Source organism: Xiphophorus maculatus, chromosome 1, assembly GCF_002775205.1.
Source record: "Xiphophorus maculatus strain JP 163 A chromosome 1, X_maculatus-5.0-male, whole genome shotgun sequence".
Taxonomy (NCBI): domain Eukaryota; kingdom Metazoa; phylum Chordata; class Actinopteri; order Cyprinodontiformes; family Poeciliidae; genus Xiphophorus; species Xiphophorus maculatus.
In genome coordinates, this window is record NC_036443.1 from 6,274,127 (window position 1) to 6,295,384 (window position 21,258).

Genomic DNA, 21,258 nt, shown 5'->3' on the forward strand with positions numbered 1-21,258 from the left:
TTCGTTTTCTCACTAAATGTAAAACTGTATGAAAGGACACTAAAACTGGTTTAAACCAAGCTGGGTATGAGATTCATGGGATCAGTGATGCATCAATCCCAAACTAAATCAAATAATGTAACACAGACGTAAGTTTTATGTCATACTATAAAAAGATTTCTATTTTTTTAGACTACGTCTGTGAGTAGTCTTTCGTTTTGGTCCCATGTGCCTACGGGTGCTTTATCAAATCCAGAGGACCTCAAAGACTGTATAAAAAGTGAACTACTTTTAAAATACATCAGCGACATCTAGACAACAAACGGAGGAGTTCCACTCTAACGGGTTTTAAGCTCTAATCGACATGAAGCGTTGGACGCTTTTTGAAACACTGAAATATGTGAAATCATTCATACCGACACAGCTGAGAACACAGAACGGGATCATTTCACCTGACTGAAGTGACTGAGCTAACGCCATAACACACCATGAGGCTCAGCAGTAACTGCAGAGGAGCTCCAGAGACTGATGAGCTGACTGCTGGATGCTCTTCCTCGTGTGACGGCTGTGATTGGATCAGTCACCTGAATCTGACAGCTACATACAGCTAAATACTGTAGATATATATATATATCATTTATGTGAAATACCAAAACTAAGTGGTATACAATTGTGGAGTAGAAAGAAAATCATACATGATTCAAAACATGTTTTATAAATAACAGTAAACTGAAAAGTGCGGTATGCAAAAGTATCCAGGCCCCTTTTTTCTGAACGCAACCACTTGCCTTCAGAAGTTTCCTGATAACAATTAATGACTAGAGTCCCCCTGTATGTGGATGTGTATTTAACAGGGAGCCGATGAAGGGAAGCTCAAGCAGGAGAAAATATGATCTCCTTCAAAAACTACTTCTGTCCCCCATGTTCATCAAAGGGGTTGGACTTACCTCTACACAGATCCTTCGTCTGCACATCTGTTGAATCTGATCTGCAGATGTAGCATTTGATAAGTACAATTTATAGTAAAAAATGTATTTGAGTGATTCATCGTTATTTATGTAGGAAAAATCATTTTACTGACTAAATTTATTCTAATTCAACTTGGTTTATCCATATAGCACTAATTCACAACAATAGCTTCAAGACACTTCCCAAGAAAAATCTAATTCATATCCAGATATATCCAATCAACTAAATCTAATCCTACACAAACACACAAAGTCGTATGTTCTGATTTGATCCTGGCTACCAATCAATGCATTCAGGCTCTATTAATCATTCAAATGTGTAAACAGTTTTCTAAGGAAACCCAGCTAATTGCATCAAGTCAGTGACTTTCAGCATCCACTCCCCTTGGATTAGCATGTAGCAACAGTGGGCAGTGCAATGACACTGCAGCAAGAAAAACTAGAACTGGAGAAATATGATTTCTTATTTTACTTTAAGGTAACCTTTGAAGTTCTTTGGGTATTTAAAGACTAATTTACCTTTGAAAAATCGGTTGGTTGGCCATAAACAACATCCACTAGATGGAAAGGGGCCTAAAGCTAAGCTATACTCTACACACACACACACACACCTACACACACACACCCACGCCCACCCACACACACACATGCACGGCTTTGGAGCTCACACTAATGAATGTTTACATGAAATGCTGGCAGGCAGAGTAGGCGTAAAATGGAGATCCGGGGTGCACTAGTGTCTAGTTCAGAGTTTGCAGCTCGTCTTTTGCTTTTCAAGGTTTCCTCTGTAATTATGGAGGGCTTTTTTTTCTTCTTCTTCCCTGCAGCTGCTCTGAAACAACCATATCTGGGTACATAAACCAGATGGGAAATGGAAGCAAGAACATACTCTTGTTATTATTGTTAGTATTATTTCAGTTTTGTTTTTTTTCCTCATCAAAACATTTTACATTATAAAGCAGCAAAATAGTACAGGAAAGGGGGCGGGGGGGGGGGGGGGGGGGGAGTACAAACATATAAAGTGGAACATTTTGGGGGAAGCAAGAGATCTTAAAAACCAAGAATACCAATGATGACCAGGCAGAGAGAAAAAAAAGACACACAAGCAGTGCCAAGATAAGGACAGGTTGTCACCTCTTACCATAGGGTGCGTGTCCCATTTTTCCCAGAAAGCATCCCCACTTTTCTTCTTGTAGTCTTAATTTAAAGGTCAAATGCTCCATGGCCTGAATACTATTAATGCAACTTTTAAAGCCACTTTGCATTCAAAGTGTCATAATTTACCAAATGACACTTCATGACAACAGTCATAGACATTCATAAAGGTCTCATGCCATGTTTATGACAGTGTCATGTCAGTCTTATGCCTTCAAATAAAGTGTTACCAAGCTCTCTGACAGTGTGACGGACACCCTCCCAGAATGGCCTAAGGACAGGACGCTCCCAGAAATTATGAGAGCGGTCAACAGGACAATGACCGCATCCCCACTAGCACACAGGTGAGAAGCTGGAATACAGACTAAGACGAATACTACTAATGGGTTTGTAGAAAGACTGTTTTTACTTGCAGTTTCCTGGAAGTTTGTTCCAGATTTGTGGTGAGTAGAAGCTGAATGCTGCTTCCCTATGTTTGGTTCTGGTTCCGGGGACGCAGAGCAGAACCAGAACCAGAACCAGAACCAGAACCAGAAGACCTGAGAGGTCTGGTAGGTTGATACAACAGCAGCAGATCTTTAATGTCCTGTGGTGCTAAGCCGTTCAGTGATTTACGAACTAACAACAGTGTTTTAAAGTCTATTCTCTGAGCTGTGTAAGGACTTTAAAACTGGGTTGATGTGCTCTGTCTTCCTGGTTTTACTGAGAACGGCAGCCGCGTTCTGATCAACTGCAGCTGTCTGATTGATTTCTGCAGGCAGACCTGTGAAGACGCTGTTGCAGAAATTAATGCGACTAAACATCAACAAGTGGACGAGCTTCTCTACATCTTGATGTGATGGTTGTCTTTTAATCCTAGAAATGCTCTTCAGGCGATAGAAGGTCGACTTTGTAACTGTCTGTATGAGGCTCTGAATGTTCAGGACTGAGTCCATCACCACACACAGATGTCGGACCTGATCACTAGTTTCTATCTGTAATGACTGAAGCAGTTTTTGAATTATATTTTATGCTGGTTATATTCTAATTTACTGAAACGCACGCCTGGTTCCAGAAGCGTCACCGATGCTGCAGCAGGATGAAGCAAAGAAACAAATGAAACTGAGCTCTTATTTGGATTGACCCGAGTTATTTGTTGAGCCAGTCTGAAGAACAACAAAGCATGAAGTCTGTCACTACTTTAGGATAATTAGGAATGAACAGAAACTGGGCCATTCAATCTGGACAAACATCTTTATTTCTGGTAATGCATCTATACACTGTACATTCAGTCACTGTAGTATATAAGCATGGCTATTTTCAAACATAATCTCATAAAGTCCTTTACAATATAGTCCGAGTCGTTAAGAGAAGGGAAGGGGAAAGGTGTCAAAACACGGGGGAAAAAACGGACGTAGATGAATAAGCCAAGCTTCTTTTCATATTATATATGTGGCATTAATACATGACAAAGCTTGCCTCTTACATAAAAATATTTCTAGAACTGTATATAGTATCAGCAGCAGCACAGGGCTGAAAAGTAATACATGAGGGCGAGGGGAGAGGAAGTCATGTGGGCCGGCTATACGATGCTGAAGATTTGCTGAAAACCTATATGAAGTGAAAAAAGATAATTCAGTAAAAAAACTATTTAGTATGAAAAAGAAAAAATAAAGAAAACAGGATGAAATGTTCATGATGGGAATATTCTCTGTTCCTGAAACATTTTCATTAAAACACAAACTTAAAAAAAAAAAAAGAAAAAGGAAAAACAAACAGCTGCTGTAAGAAACGATGTGGAAACACCATGTACATTTATAATACAGTATCGTAAACGAAAAACATATTTACACGTGTAAATTTGTATTGAAATCTTCACACTGACTAGTATTTGGCCTATTAATACGGACTGTTATTGCTGCTTTGCTGCCCGTCGCTTAGAAAAAAATGATTCTCTTTTAGAAAACAAGACATCATTAAATCGCTTTATTTTTTTTTTTTCCTTTGCTTTTGCACGGGAGAGCAAACAGGCCAATGTTAGCGCTTCCCTCCGCCGTAGAAAACCAGAACATAGAGGGTATGAGCTCTGAGGAGTAAAAACTACTAGAAAAATGTACCAACACAGGTCTGCTGGAGGGAGGCAACATCAGGGAACATCTGTAATGCTGGATCAGAAAAGGCCCGTTCCAACACTTGCATCAGCAAAAGTCCTTATGTACAATCTATAGTAACAATTTACCAAGTTTTTTTTTTTGTTTGTTTGCTTTTTACAGGATCGTTTATAAAATCTCCTCTGAGAGCATGCATATCACTGGTTCAGACGTCAGAAAAAAAAAAAAAACACACAAAAAAATTCCAACAGAAACATTTGAAGCATTTGTTGAGAGCGCTTCCTGCGCTGCGTAGAGTTCTGTAAACTGCTGATTCAAGGAAACACTGATTAAAGCGCTGCAGAGCACAGAAGGGCCTCTTCACTTCGAAACCTGCTGATGGGAACTAGACGGCAGCGCCACTGTCAGGTTTCTGACTCTGGAAACCTTTCGCCCATCTCTCAGGCACTTGAGGTTGTCCGGCATTGCACTCTTTTTTTTTTTTGTTTGTTTGTTTTCCTCTTTAAATTTTTGTATTTTTTTTTTTTTTTTTTTTTGTAAATGTAAGTTGATCTAAAAAGGGCATTTGGCTTTTATTTAACACCAATGCTTTTCCTGCTAAATAAGACAAGTTGCTTTATGTTGCATAACACAATAAAAACCCTTACATGTACAGTATCAATGCCCAATAAGTGACTACATGAATGGCAAACCTTTTTCGTTTCTCATGCATAAAGAAGATGAGATTCCTACCGAAAACTAATTGTGAACACAACAGACAAGCAGTAAAAGTATCTCCACGTACAAAAACGACATCCAGGAGTTGACTGTTTGTTTGTTTGTTTGTTTGTTTGTTTGTTTGTTTGTTTGTTCGTGCTGCTGTAACAGTCCAGCCCGCAGAGATCTGAGCTGCTCCAAACGTCCTGAAAAGTCCTGCCTGCTGAACATTTTCCCGTCTATTTACAATCGGCTGCTGGAAACCGCGGCAGCTCTTGCTCACAAAACGTTCGCTTTGACCCTGTGGCCACTGGATGACAACTTGGCAGTAAAACGCGTTTAAACTGGATTTTTTTTTTATTTTATTTTTTAAAGTTTTGCCAAAAGTGCGATTCATTACTGTAAAATACGAAACAAAAAGAACCTTTTTTTTTTTTATTTACATGCCTTAACTTGACAATCAGACATTTTTGTGGTAGTTGATGAGAGCCCACTGACCGGCTACCGGATGACGAAGCCGGTCTGGAGGAAAAAAAAAAAAAAAAAAAAAAAAAAAAAAAAAAACACGCCGACTGTCATTCAAACGTTACGAGAACACAAGGCCACGCTCACACTGGAGGGAAAAAAAAAAAAAAAAAGCTAAAAAATCAAAGTAAAACTATGGCAACCAGCGTGGATGTGTGTGAGACTGTCCAATAAGTGCTCAGTGAAAACAGAGAAGGTGCCTTTAACTGTGCCTTAATGGATCCGTAGCTGAATGACAGGAAACCTCCTGAACAACCACGCCGTGGTGGAGTTTGCATCTTTTATATTTATTGTCCATCGTATTCATTTGAACTGTCTCTGCTTCCACTCCACCAGCACTGACAAAAGCATTTTTGTTTTCCTGTACATATCGCTATGTAGTCTGTAGATAGCTTATAATGTCTTGGAAAGCCTCTGCCTGCTTCCAGCCGTGAGCCGACGCTGGAAGCCTTTTACTTGGGGGGGCCCGGCCCGGCCCTCTGGGCTGCGGCCCCTCGCTGCAGCAGTGATGTAATGGCGGCCTTCCAGCAGTTTGTTAGTGCGGGGTGAGAGTCTCGTTTCGCTTCCTGGTGGGCGCGGCTGCGCTCGGTGAACTCCGTGTCCTCGTCTGTTTGCAGGTCTGAGTGTGAACGGTGAGTCAGTCGGTGCTGGATTTAGAAACGCGTGTCCCCTGGCTGCTTCTGCTCTCCCTTCACTCTTCATGGGTCTGGATCAGAAAACACCTGCGTGTTTCCTCTGATGGGAACTTTTTCTCTGTCTTCTGGACGATTTGGGTTCAGGTGTCGGTGACGGTGGTGCCGTGGGTCGGCCCAGAGCTACTGGAGCAGCAGGCTGTGTTGAATGGGATGAGAGCAATGAGGGGGAATGATTGAGTGCCGAGGCTTTTCTCGGGGTTACTTGTTAGGGGGCGCTTCTTTGTAGCCAGGTTTGGGCCAGAGCTGCTGTTGGAGCTCCTTTACCACCCTCTCCAGGTGCTCCCTGGCCTCCCGCTCCTGCAGCAGGTCGGCTCTGAGCTGCTCGCGGTCGGCCTCGGCATGCTGCAGCTTCATCTGGAGGTCCTCGATCTGATAAACAGAGAAGAGAAGTCATCTTAAGAGACAAAACCTTCAATTCTATTTAAATAAACTTCAAACACAATGATCGGCCAGAAAACTGTGACAGGTGAAGCCCTAGTCTGGTAAAAATCAGCCCGTTGTCCTACACTTTGCTTCGTCCAGAGGGTCTGGGCTCTCGGCTATCGAGAAATGATGGCTTCCTGCAGGTGTGGACTCTGTTTTAAGTTTGACCCAACTGCTTACGTTTGCCCGTGACTTACACAAGGCGCCAGTTTGACGCTATGAACCTCAAACTGGCGCACTGTAAACAACCAACCTCCACTGCATAGACAGCAGTCATAGAGATGGCTGATGTTCATTGAAGATTTGGAAGTGTGACCAACACAGACTGAACGGCTTTGTTCACTTCCTCCTCTAGCTGCCAACGCTAAAACTACAGGCGGGCCGCTATTCTAAAACGATGCAGAAAATCAACGTCCACAATTTCTCGTTCTGTTCGCTGATCGACCTGGTCAAAATTTGACCGGAGACAATCTGAGTAAAGGAGGTAGAACCCATGACCGCATGTAACTGACTGATCAAATAGTTCTGATATTGTATGGAAAGAGTCATTTTATTTGTGTTGTAAGGCCTGAAAAAAAACCCAACTGATCCCTCTCAGCTGCTGTTCTTTCTCAAACCCAAGGTTTCTTAATGTTGTCACGGCAACCGTTCATGGTTCTGTCGTGAAACAGCCTTGCACGGTCGAAAGTTCCCACTGGCAAAATCTCTCATGGATGAATTGCTAGAATCAACCAGAGACCAACATTACTGTCATTATGAGCCATTTTGAGTTTCGACTCGTTCTTTTGTTCAGGTTCCTATGAGCCGAGTAAAGAATTAGCTCCGCCCCCTGCTCATTAGCTGCATTAGCTGTGAAGCCAAGAAGCACAGGAAAAACGGAGGAAGGCCTGTTGCTCCTGGGAACAGAGAGTTAAACACGGCTGATTGTGGGTGCAGGGTCCTCCCTCAGGCTGGAGACGTTCAGCCGTCCCAGAATAACACGTCTTCCCATTGGCTGAGGTGGCTGGATGACCTAACACAGAGCGCTGATAGGCCAGCTCAGTGTGACCTCACCACACCGTGTGCTCCTCACTGCAGCCACATCCATTCAAACCCAAACAGAGGGTTTCACATGGAGATGTATGCAGCAGCAGCAGCAGCAGCAGCAGCAGCAGCAGCAGCTTGGCTGCTGAACGTCCTTCCACCCAGTACTTTCCAGAAACAGTGATCAGGTTTTGCTGCCAGACAACTGGTTGGAACTGGACCACAGATCAAAGATGAAGAGCTCAGTGTCTCACACTCATCCAAGCACTCTGCTGCTCTCACGTCCTGATCCTGTTTGTTTTCCTGGCCGCGCTGACAGCGTCTCCTCTCTGAGACGGCCGCGCCTCCGCAGGAGGACGTGGACGCAGCTGGAGGACACAGCCTCCTTCTTTGTTTTGTCTAAAGCTGCCTCAGGGAAGCTGACGCCTCTTCCTGCTTCCTCTTCCAGGGGGAGGAACCGAACTACACCCGTTCATTTCTGACTGGGAGGAAGAGAACACATTCTGTCTCCCCCTGTCCTGAAAGCGAGACAATATGACGGCTGTTTACATACAGCAGCTCAGCCACCTTCAGGGTCTGACAGTTTTTCAGTGTTTCCACATTTGGAAGTCAGAGGGTGAGAGGCTCCAGTTTGTGCCGGACCTGTGCGGAGTATTTGGCGCGGAGACGGCCGGCCTCGCAGCCTTTATCGCAGACCCTCAGCTGCCGCGCCTGCTCCAGCTCCCTCTTCAGTCGGATCCGCGACTCGTTCGCCTCCTTCATCTTCTTCTCGCTCTCGGCTCGCAGACGCTCAATTTCCTTCCTCAGGCTGCGCTTGGCCTCGGTCGCCTCTCGGAGCTTCTCCTTCTTCGCCACCCGCAGGAATTCCAACTCCTGTGAAGAAGAGACGGACACAGTTAGCCCGCAAGTTCTCCATGTGCAACTCAAGGTCTTCTTATTGGCAGATTTCTAAATTCCTGGTGTGTTTGTAATCAACAAATGACTGAAACCATTTAAAATGTTAAATAAAACTAATGTTACAAAGAGTGAAATTAATGCTATTTTTAAGAACCGGTAGAGTGTGAGGCTTATCAGGAGCTTAATTAGAATAGAATAGAAGAGTAGAAAACCTGTATTGTCTTTTAAATACTTCAACAAGTTTTGGACTGCAACTCCACGGTATGAGATAAGGCATCAAAAGAAATTAAAAGACATAAATAATTAAAATTCACCCCAGGTAAAATACATTCACTCAAGACAAAAGGACAAGGTATGCATCAGTGGTTATTCACTAAATATATGGCAAATGGAAAAACAAAAAATCTTAGAGAATCTAAAAGTCCTGGATTTGCTGGCTCTATAGCGCCTGCCAGAGGTAACAGTTGGAACAGAAAGTGGCCAGGATGGATAATATCCTCCATGATGTTTCTGGCTTTTGAAAAAATGTGCCTGCTCTTGCAGGGATGGGAAGGGACGCAGGACGATCTTTCTGCTGTCTTTATCTTTCTCTCTGTGGCTTTCTTGTCCGCAGCCAAGCATCCAGTATTCACGCCACACAGACGTACAGTACAACACAACAGGTCATTCGGAGCAACGTCTTGGTGTAAGGCTTCACTTTCTGGTAGTGAAAAGAACTGTTCACAATGTTGAGAGAAAGGATCAAAACCAAGGAAATGCATCACAACCGAGCAAAGACCCTTGGGGTTCCTAGAAACTGGGCTAAGAGCAAAGTTCACAACTTCAAAGTTAAAGGAACAGTTGCTACGCCACCTGGAGACAGTAAAAGAAGCCTGTAAAAAATCTGGAGTGACTGCAGCATCCACTGGAAGGCACTGCTAGGTGCTGCAGGGTTTCATGTCCAGACTGGACAGAGCAATGAACCCAGCCGTTACCTCAGAGTCCAGCAAGGCTGGGTTTCAGAGGAAGAAAGGCCCTTCAAGTCACCTTACTTGAAGTCTACATGGTGAGATTTAACTAAGGCGCTTCCAAACCCAGCTATTAAGGAAAGGACTGGTTCCTCCGGTGCCTGCCTATAAATCTCACGTGCAGCAGATCAGAACAGCAGAAGGTGCTCCACTGCATACTGAACATGCTTGTCATGAATGTGCTGAATATTTGCGTGAGTACAGTCGCCAATAAAAGTGACTTTTTAGTTTTGAGAAACCAGTTGTGAGATCAGTTGTGTTGAAGTCCTTCTTCTTTGATTAGTTTGTTGCACATCACTGTTAGCAGTGTGTAGCTGGAATGTGGAGTTAATGAGCGCAGAGCCTAACTGTACCTGCTGGAGGCTCCGCTTGGCCTGCAGGGCTGAGCCCAGCTTCTCCTCCTGCTTCACTCTCATCTTCACAATCTCATGCAGGAATTTCTCCTTTGACTCCTTGGAGTCCAGCCCGCCGTCCAGCGCCTGCCTGAGGCTCTCCAGCTCTGACTCCAGCCCCAGCTCCGAAGGTGCCACGGTCACAGCGGGGGCTGCGGCGGCTGGGGCGGAGCATTCTGCCGACGTGACGGTGCAGACTGGCCCTTGGGCCCCCGGTGAGCTCAGGTCCTTGGCTGAGCTGCTGGATGAGGTGAAGGACGGCGAGGACAGGGAGGACATGGAGGACGTGACTGTGGAGGAAAAGATCAGAAACACGTCAACGACTGCCACACATTTATGAACACAGGGGGCCGGAGCGCTACTCACAGTCGTCACGGCTCTCCACCTCCACCTCCACCTCAGAGTCCTTGTCATCCTGCGGCGGGGGCCGGCAGACGGCAGCAGGCGGGGGGAAGGGGCCCTCTGGAGCCGGAGCTGGCAGCTCCTCCGTAGCTCTTCTCTTACGAGGTCTGGAGCTGTGGCTGGCACCCTCATCTGAAGGCTGGGACGTGTTGGCGGCAGACGGGGATGTGGGCCCCGCCTTCCCCAGAGGGAGTGGCGTGAGGGCCACGTTGGGGGCCACAGCATTCTCGAGGCTCTTGTAGTTGTAGAAGCTGGAGGACAACGACAGGTGATGTTAAGGCTCATAGTGTTTTGCTCTATAAAGGTGGCAGTCTAGCCCTGGACCCCTGAAAACCCAGACAAGTGAACAGCCATGATGTTCAAACTGCGGCTGTCTGTGGCTTTAAGAGATTAGATTTTCTCTATGCTGTGACTGAATATAAAGAGCTAAAAGAATCAGATGTTTCCATAAGGTAGCAGATCAACTACAGGGTGGATCACAGGGTGTTAGATCACAAGGTGGATCAATGGGTGGGTCACAGGGTGGTGAGCTGGACTCACCTGTCTCTCAGCAGAGCCAGAGGGTGGGGGGGCGGCTCCTTCTCCCCAGCAGAGATGTGAGGAGACCATGGTCTGAAAGCTGAAGGTCTCTGCCTGGACTGCAGGCAGTTGAACCCCTGAGAGACACAAGATCTCACTTTAGACCAGCAGACTTGATCTGAAGTGATCAGGACTTGGAAGTGCTTTAAGGTCATAGAAAAGTTGGGAGATGAAAACACAGCTTCCCTCTGAGCTCAGCCACACCAACCTTGTTTGAGGCAGACAGGGACTGCAGCCAGTCATGCTGCTTCTCTTTGTCACCAAGCGGAGACTGTGATGGGACGTCTTCCAGTTTGGACTTTTTCACAGGGATGCCATCAGATGCCTAAAAGACAGACAGGAAGTTGACATAAAGACTCCATGTTAGTCAGGGCGTTGTGTCTCCTTTATACAATCACTGCCACTGAGAGTTTCGCAGTCATGTCAAAAATACTTCATATGTTTTATATAAAAAGCTGGAAGAGTTTTCACTTATTCCAGATGGAGGGAAATGAACATGGGAAGTGTGTGTGCGCTTGTCTGTTAGCTTGACTGATGATGTCTGATTCCGTCCGACCTGAGTCTAATCTGACCTCTGTCTGGAGCACATGAGACTCTGACTGCCGACAGCTAATAAAGCATAATCCTAACAAACTCTAAGGGGAATGCATATCAGAAGGGCCGCCCTGATGTGGACACTCCAAAACAGAGCAGGCGTTGCCTTTTACACACACATCTTTATCAGAAGAAATTATTATGACATTAGAGAATCTTCTCATGTTATTGTTAAATTGTTAAAAATTGTTAGCAGAGACCTCAACCGAGAGGCTGAATTTATCACTGGCACAGAGTGGAACGTAATGGCCGACAACTGCTGAATAGTTCTTCATAGTGACAACACTGCAGATGCTAATACTGTGATGACGATATGTATTTATACTCTGTTACCAGGGTTATAATAGTTATATTGCTATATCTATTATAGTTATAATAGTTGCATTTTTCATGATAGCTTTATTTTGTTGACGCTTTTTGTTTGTTAAATTCAGTTTTTTTATTTAGTTTGCCGACATTTGGTTGTGAGGTTTTATTAGTTCTTATTAGTTAAACATTGTTAAGTTTTAGCGAATGGTTACGTTTTTATTCGTTGTAATAGTAGGTTCGTTTTTTTAGGTGCAGAATTCAAAAAGGTCAAAGGTCATTATACATTGTGATTATGTATACATCGACTGAGGAATGAATACTCAGCAGAAGATCCCGTTTTCAAAAAAATGTAATAAATTATTGCTGAACAACCAACTTTCGAGGACTAGCAGAGAGCCAACAGGAGAAGCACGGAGTCCCGTAATTTGCTGCTTGCGTGTGGAAAAAGAGAAAGTCAACTTCACATCAGTTCAAAAGACTAATAAATAGATTTATAATACAAAAACAAAAGATATTACATCTGCAATTATAGTCTATTTTAGTTTGTTTTATAATTTGCGTAATATAGCTCCAGTTACTTGCAGTTTTTCTCCATTCCTTATTTCAGTTAACAAAAATGCTTTCTCAATTTCGGTTTTGGTTATTTCGTTAGCTTTAGTTAACGATGATAACCTGGCCTCTTACACACCCTGGAAGAAAGCTCAGTAAGAATGAATTTCCAACAGAGTTCCTCACAACAGACACTGCTTTGATTTTACACATTAGTCTGAGTTCATGTGTCCCTTTGGGATGGAAGTCACCACAGGTCGCACTGCTAGCTAGAGGTTGCTACACTAAAACAATCCATCAAGTGAAAACGTACTTTGAGTGGATCTTTCTATTTATGGGGAACTTCACACACACACACACACGCACACACGACCCACACTCTGCATCACACACGGCATCGAAGGTGTGTTTGCATATGGCCAGCCAAGAGAGAAGGCAAGAGGTGACTGGGGCAGTGTGAGTGTCTGACACACACTCACACACGCCGTCTGTCACACACCGATACACCCAGAAAGGCAGACAAGCAGGGCTTTGTCACTATGACCTCAGCATCTCCCAGCTGTGGCTGTCACTAGCTGCCGCACAAACACACACACGCACTCTGAGTTACTGCAGAAACTGAACAGAAAGTGTGTCGCTCTCTGAAAAAAGAAATAAATATCTATGGTACTTTTTCTTAATGGAAGCTGAACCTGACTGGTTCAGCAAAGTCAAATCGACCAACACAGGGTGTTGAAAGCAGACAAAAGCATTAAGAAAGATATTCCCTAAAAAAAAGAACAACCAAACTGCAGAAGTCGCACAAGGCAAGGCTGACGATACACTCAAAGGCAAAGGTCAAATCTCAAAAATCAAAAAATCCGACAGCAACACAAATCAGGCTAGACCAAACTGTGCACATCTCCATCCTGAGGGGGCGCTGTGCTCCAACACAATTCTGCTCTACCCATTAGTCTATTTAAGGTAGCGCTGTCTAGAAACTGTAGCTGTCATTAAGAAGCAGACTGCAGGCTAGAAACCCGAGCAGATAGCCCCACTAACTAATCAGCTTATTAGGAGTTTTCAACATTTGTCTTACCAAACAGCAGAGGCTTTCATGGCAAAATGTTAGAACTGTAACAACAGCAGCAGGGGTAATTGTTAGTTATCTACTTTAAATAAAAGAAATTACATCATGTTTCACACGTTGTTGTTGTAAACACTGGCAATGTTTTACTGCCGAATATTTACTTATGACTTTCATACCATGAAGACCTCAATAGCCAATGATTCTGCCTTAAAAATCGATTTAAAATGTTAAGCTGAGCACCTGAGTGGGGGTGTCTGTTGTTGACGAGGGCTCTACAGGAAGTGGAGGAGCTGTCAAGGTATAAGAGTAACACGGTGACTATAATCTGTCTTTCAGTGGGTAAAATGAGGCTCAGCTGGTTTGAAGATGGTTGGTTTGTGGGTTCTGGGTATGAGCACTTTCATCTGTTCCTCCCCCCCCCAACACAAAAATGTGATAAATATGTCATCTGTTGTGAATCCAAAAGTTATCTACAGCAGACACTGTAAAAACTGTAAAAATCTGTTTTGCTCTGGAGGATGCGATGCTCTTGTTCTTCCTTCAAGTTTACAGCAACACAATGTCAGGACTGGACAGAGGACAGCGCTCTGAACACACTGGGACAAAGCAACAGGTGGTCCTTTGCAGCCGGGTGAGGTCGTCCCCCCCGCCCCCCTGATCACGTTGGCACGGCGGCCTGCTTTGCCACTTGTGGATGTAATCAGAGCTGCTCTGGCGGGGAATTGGTGAGACTAGACGGGCGAGCACTCCCAACATGACAGCTGTCCTCGTTCCACTAGACTCCTGAGGGCTCAGCTCCACGACTTTCATTAACTTTCCATTACATCATGGGAGTCCTTTTCTGGCCAATTAGTACAACTTCAGAAGCCATATGATACAGAAAAAAATACTATAGGTTCACAAAAATGCTGAAGATATTTTGGTTTAGTTTGAGGAAGTCTCCATCATCAAACTGCAAAAAACCCAAATAAACCATTTAGAGCTGGAAAAGTTTGTGACTGACCAGATGGATCCAGTTTGTTCAGCTTTTCTGTCAATTACCTCCAGTACTGATCAATTTGCAGTCAAAAGTGACTAAAGGTATTCTGAAGTACTCTGTATTTTTTGTCCCCATGTTTCAGTGCTGTCAGAGTCCTGGAAGCAGAGCTGAACCCAGAGAGGCTGACAGTTTGTGGGTTATCTAGAGATGAGGAGATTTGTCCTAGATTTGACTGTAGCAAAGCAGGGCTAGAGGCAAGTGGCTAGCCTACAGAGCGGCTGATCCTCTCTCTCCAACACACACACGCACACACAAAATCTGCGCCTCCATGCCACGTGTCAGTCCTTGTCTCGTGGATCACTGGTTGCCAATACTGCGGCTCTCCGGCAGGACGAGATCCGCTAGAAATCTTGGCTGGAGGAGAGCGTTTAGGGGTCAACAAAACCAGCAGCTGAGCCTGTGGGTCTCAGCGGCGGAGAGGGCGGGAGGGCGACTCGGAGGAAGAGAGACAAATCTGCATGTTTAAGGAGCGAGGCTGAGAGGCATGAGGCTGGGAGTTTTCATCCAGCACAGAGGCAGAGGACTGGTTCCTCAGGCCTCTTCATCTTGATCACCTAGAAAGATCCCATCACAAGAGTGGATGTCTTTCTTGGTGCTTGAACATAGTCAGACACACATCTCTGACTCAGGGATGTAAACATAAGAAATCTTTCTGCAATCAGACCTGAACAGACAAGGCCCTCCACGGAAACCCTTTAGTGGTCTCCTGATGAAGCCCTGACCGACCAACAGGAAGTCGCTGTGCATGATGCAAATGGAATCATGCTCATGCTCTCCCGCAGCTGTCTGCGATCCGCCGTGGCTCGCACTGCATAGACAGGATGTCACACCTCTGAGATAAGGCTTAAAGATTAGTCGGGGTGTGTTAGACGTGCTCACACTGCACCGTCTGCTGCAACACCTCACACTAAGAACAGCACACCTCGTACTATCGGCGCAGCGGCACCGCGTTACAAGCGTGCTTCAGTTACGAAGCAACTGCTTGATCTGCAGAGCAGCAGAGCTGAATGGACCAATCGGTGGCTCACCATGTGAGCAGGTTCAGATGCTTCTCATGCGATTCTTGTTCAGGTCAGGAATGGAAACATTGCACCTGTTCTCCGAGACTTTTGTTGTTTAAACCCTCAGAGGTTGTCAGACGTTCGGTGTGACTCAAGACTTTAAAACACAAGACTTCCAGGTAAACATACTAAGACCTAATCTTAACATTTTTACTGCTATTAAAATCAATTAAATCCTTTCTGGATCATCATGGCAACTGCTGCTAGGTCAGAGTTCAAACTACCCCTGTAAAAGAGTTGAATCTGCCACTCTCCTTCCAGCGTCCACCACTGAGGAAGAATTTCTCTTATGTCCTCCTTGCTATTAACTCAGGTTACCGACATATGCTGCCTTTATTTCCAAACCAATCCCATTAAGTCCTGATATAGTTATTCAGACTGAAAACCTTGGTTTCATGCCAAGCTTCGATTTTGATGGAAATAATTTTCTTATATGTAAATAAGATCATACATGTATTTGACTTATATTTGCATTTCTATTGTGTGTTTCATGTGTTTTAATGCTTGCTGTGTGGATTCGACCATGAGCAGCGGAGCTCTGCAGCTCATGTGTGTCTAATTTACGGACCCTCACTTTGCACATGGCAGTCAGGAATAACATTAAGTCATGGGGCCACATCAGTCAGAGTGTCAGCAGCATGTCTCAGCTGCTGCAGGGGCCCCATGCACATCTTCAGTCTGTCTGCGTGCGTGTGTGTCTGCTAGAGAGGCTGTTTGTGGCAGAGACAGGATGGGTGGGGTATTCTCCTAAAGACTTTCAAAAACCCTTGTTCTTTAACTTCCTGTGTCTGCTGCTCCACTGAGACAAGACACTCGTTTTCAGAGAAATCTACAGCAGACCTGAACTCTCTGGCAAGTTGCTCTGTTTCTGCTCCATAATGCTGGAAGGACAGATTCTGGAAGATTTTCTTTCAAATTATTTTATACCAGGAATCACGTTCAAGCGCTTCCGGTTTAGACGAAGGGATTTAGGGAAGTGAAGTCTCAATGAGACTGACTGCACTCCACTTTCACTGTGCTGACCTTCCAGATTTAAATACCAGACTTTCTAATCAATTCACGCACAATCATCAGACCTTGTTAAATAATGCAACTTAATGATTTGATTTCCTTTCCTGCTCTGGCTGCTCACTGTGTTCGGTGTGAGGATTGCGTGACGCTCAGGAGAAAACAAACTGTTCTGGTTGTAAAACCTAGGATCTCCTACCACTTTGAAAACAAGGTCAACAGTTTTTATCTACTTAAAAATGTGACGATAAAAGGAGGAACACTTAGGAGCACAAACACGACATACTAAAAATAAAAAACACAATCTTTTTATGAACAATGCTTATATTTCTGTGATGTAATGTTAACTAACGAAATAAATAAAATGAAATAACTGAATAAAACCCAAAAAGCAGGATGGAAGCAATGCGTGAACAAACAGGTTGCAGAACCAGGTTTAGAGTATTTGGGCTTAGATTTTATTATTGTCTTACAACACGCTGGAAGGATGTTGACATTTGCAAGTTTCTAGTAATTAGAAAAAAAACTTGGTAAGATTGGGTGTCAATCTTCTCAGACAGATAGATGGGTGTTTGATGTTTTTGGTGTGTGTTAGCACTCTGATAACACACACCAAAAGCTCCACAGCTGGGAACTGAGAAAAGCCATGCCATTATAGAGCTGGTTGCACTACCTGATAATCAGACAAACATTGCATTTAATGAGAACTACCGGTTTGAAACCTTCTGAAACTTAAGCATGAAATCTGCTCGTTTCTGCACTCTTGCTAATTTTCTGCTCACTAAAACAGTGAAACTGTTTTGTGAGAAAAGTGTTGTGGTTCCTCTGTCATTATATAAATGCTGTCTTGAAAGCTTTTGGAAGAAAAATATCTTCGGGAACTTCAGGGAAATTAAGTCAGTTTGAGGTGAAACCAAACATTGTGGGTTTTTTTTACAGGCACCATGTAATGCTGAAAATATGAGAGCCAGTAAGCCTGAACAGCTCACAGATGACAGCCAGCCTTTATTAAGACAAAACAGAATCTCTGTCCTGATACAATCTGTCACTTTGGTCAACACCTTGTTTCCTTTCTACCACTCCCTGTGTTTCCTAAAACCCTCCCCCGCCCCTCGGCGTTCATCTATCTGTCTGAGAGCATTTCCTGTGTCACAGATTACAGGATGTCTTCTGCAAACAAGCTAAAGTCCAGCTGCAGAGTGAAGCAAGCAGAAAGCTGCAGAATCTCCCAGTTGGGTTCAGACCTGTTCTAAACCTAAACACTCATTTTCTTCCTGAAACAGAACACGCAGTGACTGAAGCAAGAGGTGGTTTTAAAGTAATCTGCACACACGTGGCCACCGTTCGATATGTTAGAGACATTTGTGATAAATATGTTTCTGTTCATACAGAACAATATGCTTAAATATGTAAAATCCGGTTAGCTGGCAATATGTGACTACATGCACGTAGTTTTGTCTGAAAAATGGAGACGAAGGCCTAGATGTTGGTGATTGGTTTGTATAAATCGGTGATTAAACTTGGATAGTCTTTTTGTGAGTGTTGTGTGACTCTCAGCAGAAAACATTCAAACTTTAGATGTTTGGCTGGAGAAGTGGTTGCAGATCAAGCATCCCTGCAGACTAGACTGAGATAAAAGGCCGAGCAACCTGTTTTCTTTGCTTTTGTCTTGAGTCAGGAGGCTGAACGGGGCCCCACCCTGCCTGTGACCTGACTTTGGCTTCTCTGCATGTCTTTCAGAGGGCCCCCTTGAGCTGAGAAGAGGGCGGGGACCCTTCCTAGAAGCAAAGTGTCGGTTTAGTTCAGCCCTGGCCACAAAAGAATACCTGCACACGCAGAAGAAACAAGCAGGTGTCAGACAACACATGGCTCATCTGTTTATGCAAAAAAAAAAAAAAAAGGTCCTGCAGCCCTCAGAAGGTGAGTTCAGCTCCCACCACCTGCTTATGTTTGCATGTAGTGTCCTCTCTTTGCTCCACATCTGCCTGTTTCTGTGCATGCCGCTCGAGAGCCAAGCATGGCGCAGAGAAAAAGAAAAAGCAGCTCACTGCAGAGCGAATCCTCGAGTGAGTGTTTGTGGGTTACAGGCGAACACAGAAGAGCTCTAAATTTGGCAACCAGTTCATCTCACCATCACCTCCTTGGCTGAGGAGTCACGGAGAACAATAGGGCTTCTGTCTTCAATGAAGTAAACAGCAAAAACACTTTCCATTGCTCCAATTGGGCCGCTGCAGCATTGTGCTGAAAAAAGGATCCTATCGTCTTATTATTCAGGAGCCTGCAGACTTGCTGAGATGCAGTTTTGTGTTTGAGATGAACCGGTTTGCTGACTAGACTTTAAATGACCTCATCTAATATTCTCTTTGATGTGCTGCCGAGTAATTTTTCCTGTGCTCAGCACATAAGTGACTGTATTTACTCAATAACTTTGGATTTATTGGGAGCAAGTATGAACTTGTTGAGTAAAGCCGTGGAAAAAGACTCTCGCCTGACCTGGTGAGTGTGCAGACACATGGCAGATGTTGACACTCCCATGTGTACAGTCATGAGGGGCCTCTGGCCCCCAGCAGTACCTGCCTGTACTGTCTCCTCTCATGGAAGCCGTCATTCATCCCACAGCAGCTTCGTCTGCATCCCTGCTACTTGAAAGAAACACTCCAGACACACACTGTTCCGGACATCTCCGAGCGCTTTCCCAGAGGACCGCCCTCCTTCTACAAACCAGACGGCCTACTGCTATTCAAAATTATTATTATTATTTCACTGCAGTGAAATTGCAGTACTTTTCAACCTCCCACTCCCAAGAAGAGTCCAGGGGGACACCAGAATCAAAAACAGGAGAAGCCTCCCAGAACTGCTGAAACTGGCTGAAGGTTCAACGCTTCTACAGAACTGGGTAAAAGTTCAAAACTAGCTTTTTAAAACAAACAAACAAAAAGAAATTAATTGCATGAAATGCATCAGAAAAACATGACAGAAGAACATCTAGAATGAGGCATTAGCGATGACCTGCTTAGACAAAGTGACAGCAACTTAGCTAAAGCCTGACCTTGAGTACCACCCATCAATAAACAGGTAAGCAAAAGTGATTGCTGTAGTAAAAACTACTCAACTCTAGTCAAGAGGTTTCCTGGTCATTTGGTCCCACAGATGCATAAACACAAAAAGATGATTGTTTTTAACCAACTATCCTTCCTCAAGATATCCTGTTTTCAACTTGATCAGATCTTCAGATCTCTGCATCCTGACTGAAGAGTTTAACCTGAAGAGGCTGGAAGTCATTAAACAACCACACGCCCACGGTGATAAAAGCCTGGAGAAGTGAAAAACAATAAACAAGTCTTCTACTACAGACTGTCTCCATGCATGTCTAGGTTTACAGACAGAGTGAAGAAAGGGGAACGATTGGGGAGGTTTGGGCAGGGGTTGGGGTCTCTGTTTCCTCTTGCCAAATTAGCTTTGGCAACAGTTTCCGTGGAAATAAGGAAAAGAGCGGCGCTCCTTGTTCAGGGCTGACCAGGAATTGGAAGGTTGGAAGTGATGGAAAGCTTAAAGACGGCTCTGGAGGGTAAGTAAATACAGCTCGGACATTTCAACAACTTTTCTATCCTGCTCTGGGACTGAATTCTAACATTAACATGAGCACAGTAATTCCTGGTGTCTTTAAAATGAGGGTCTATAGAGGTTAAGAAAGATGTAACTTCAGCCAAGAGACATGCTTACATAAGGTCTCGTTAAATGCAAAGTTAATCTATAGTAAACAGAGAGTAACAAAAATGTTCAGCCAAATGATTTAAAGCAGCCTATAAGTTGACATCACACTAACAGTACAAGACAAAATAAAATTGTTTTCATTCTGATTTCATCAGTAAAACATCCATCCACCCATTATTTTAAACGCTTATCTCTCGTGTGGTTGTGAGGGTTGCTAGTGCTTATCTTCAGCGGTGGGGTCACCTTGGACAGGTCACCAGTTCATTGGAGGGCAACACAGAGACAGACAGGACAAACACACTCACACTTAAAGCAAATTTAGAGAGTGACAGTCATGTTTTTGGACTGTGGGAGGAAGCCGGAGTACCCGGAGAGAACCCACACATACACGGGAAGAACATGCAAACATTCTGGTTGTGGATTTGAACCCATAAACAATTGGTAGCACTGTTGCCTTGCAGCAAGAAGGTCCTGGGTTTGAATCCCAGCCCGGGGTCTTTCTGCAAGGCAACAGTGCTACCAACTGCGCCACTGTGCAGCCCTGTCAGTAGAAAATTTCAGGTATTTCAGTGTAAATGTGTTACTACAGTTAACAGATTTTGTGAAAATCAGGACAATAGATGCATGGGGTGATTTTGAAAGATGTCCAACACTTGTTTACAGTAGTAGTAGTGGTGTTTCCCATACAGGACAAGGGGGTTGATCTGCAGGGATGGACCTCTCAGTGAGGGGAATGTGAGGCTGTAAGGAAGGGTTGGCGGTCCTTTTCCAGGCCTCAATGTGCCTGCTAGAGCCTTGTCCTCTTACTGGATCTTCTTGTCCAGTGAGAGGACAGACCACCTATGGTCCCCCTGTCTATCTCCCTGGTACCTAAAGTAGGAGAGAGGAAGAAGATGCTGCCTTATGGGACAGGTTAACTCTCTCCACATGATCTGACCAGTTTGAGTTACAATGAGATGAGCCATCTTTGGACTAATGTCAACAATCCTTGATAAAACAAGAACTGTCCATCTTGACACGCTGAGCTGTTACGTAGGACTATGTTGAAGACATGGTCCATTAGTCATGGATGTTTAAATGTGGA

At 44.3% G+C, this 21,258-nt stretch overlaps 1 protein-coding gene across 1 annotated transcript in view; it reads right to left on the reverse strand.

Moving 5' to 3' along the window:
• Positions 1-3,316: 3,316 nt before the first annotated feature.
• The window catches only part of ski (SKI proto-oncogene), a 70,734-nt gene continuing 52,792 nt past the window's right edge, over positions 3,317-21,258 (reverse strand). Inside the window, exons 2-7 of the mRNA XM_005812049.2 lie at positions 11,040-11,156; positions 10,793-10,908; positions 10,217-10,503; positions 9,812-10,140; positions 8,197-8,427; positions 3,317-6,477 (exon numbers count right to left, since the gene is read on the reverse strand). Coding sequence (XP_005812106.1) covers positions 6,307-6,477; positions 8,197-8,427; positions 9,812-10,140; positions 10,217-10,503; positions 10,793-10,908; positions 11,040-11,156 — 1,251 coding nt within the window. The 3' untranslated portion in view covers positions 3,317-6,306. The remainder of the gene's footprint in view (positions 6,478-8,196; positions 8,428-9,811; positions 10,141-10,216; positions 10,504-10,792; positions 10,909-11,039; positions 11,157-21,258) is intronic.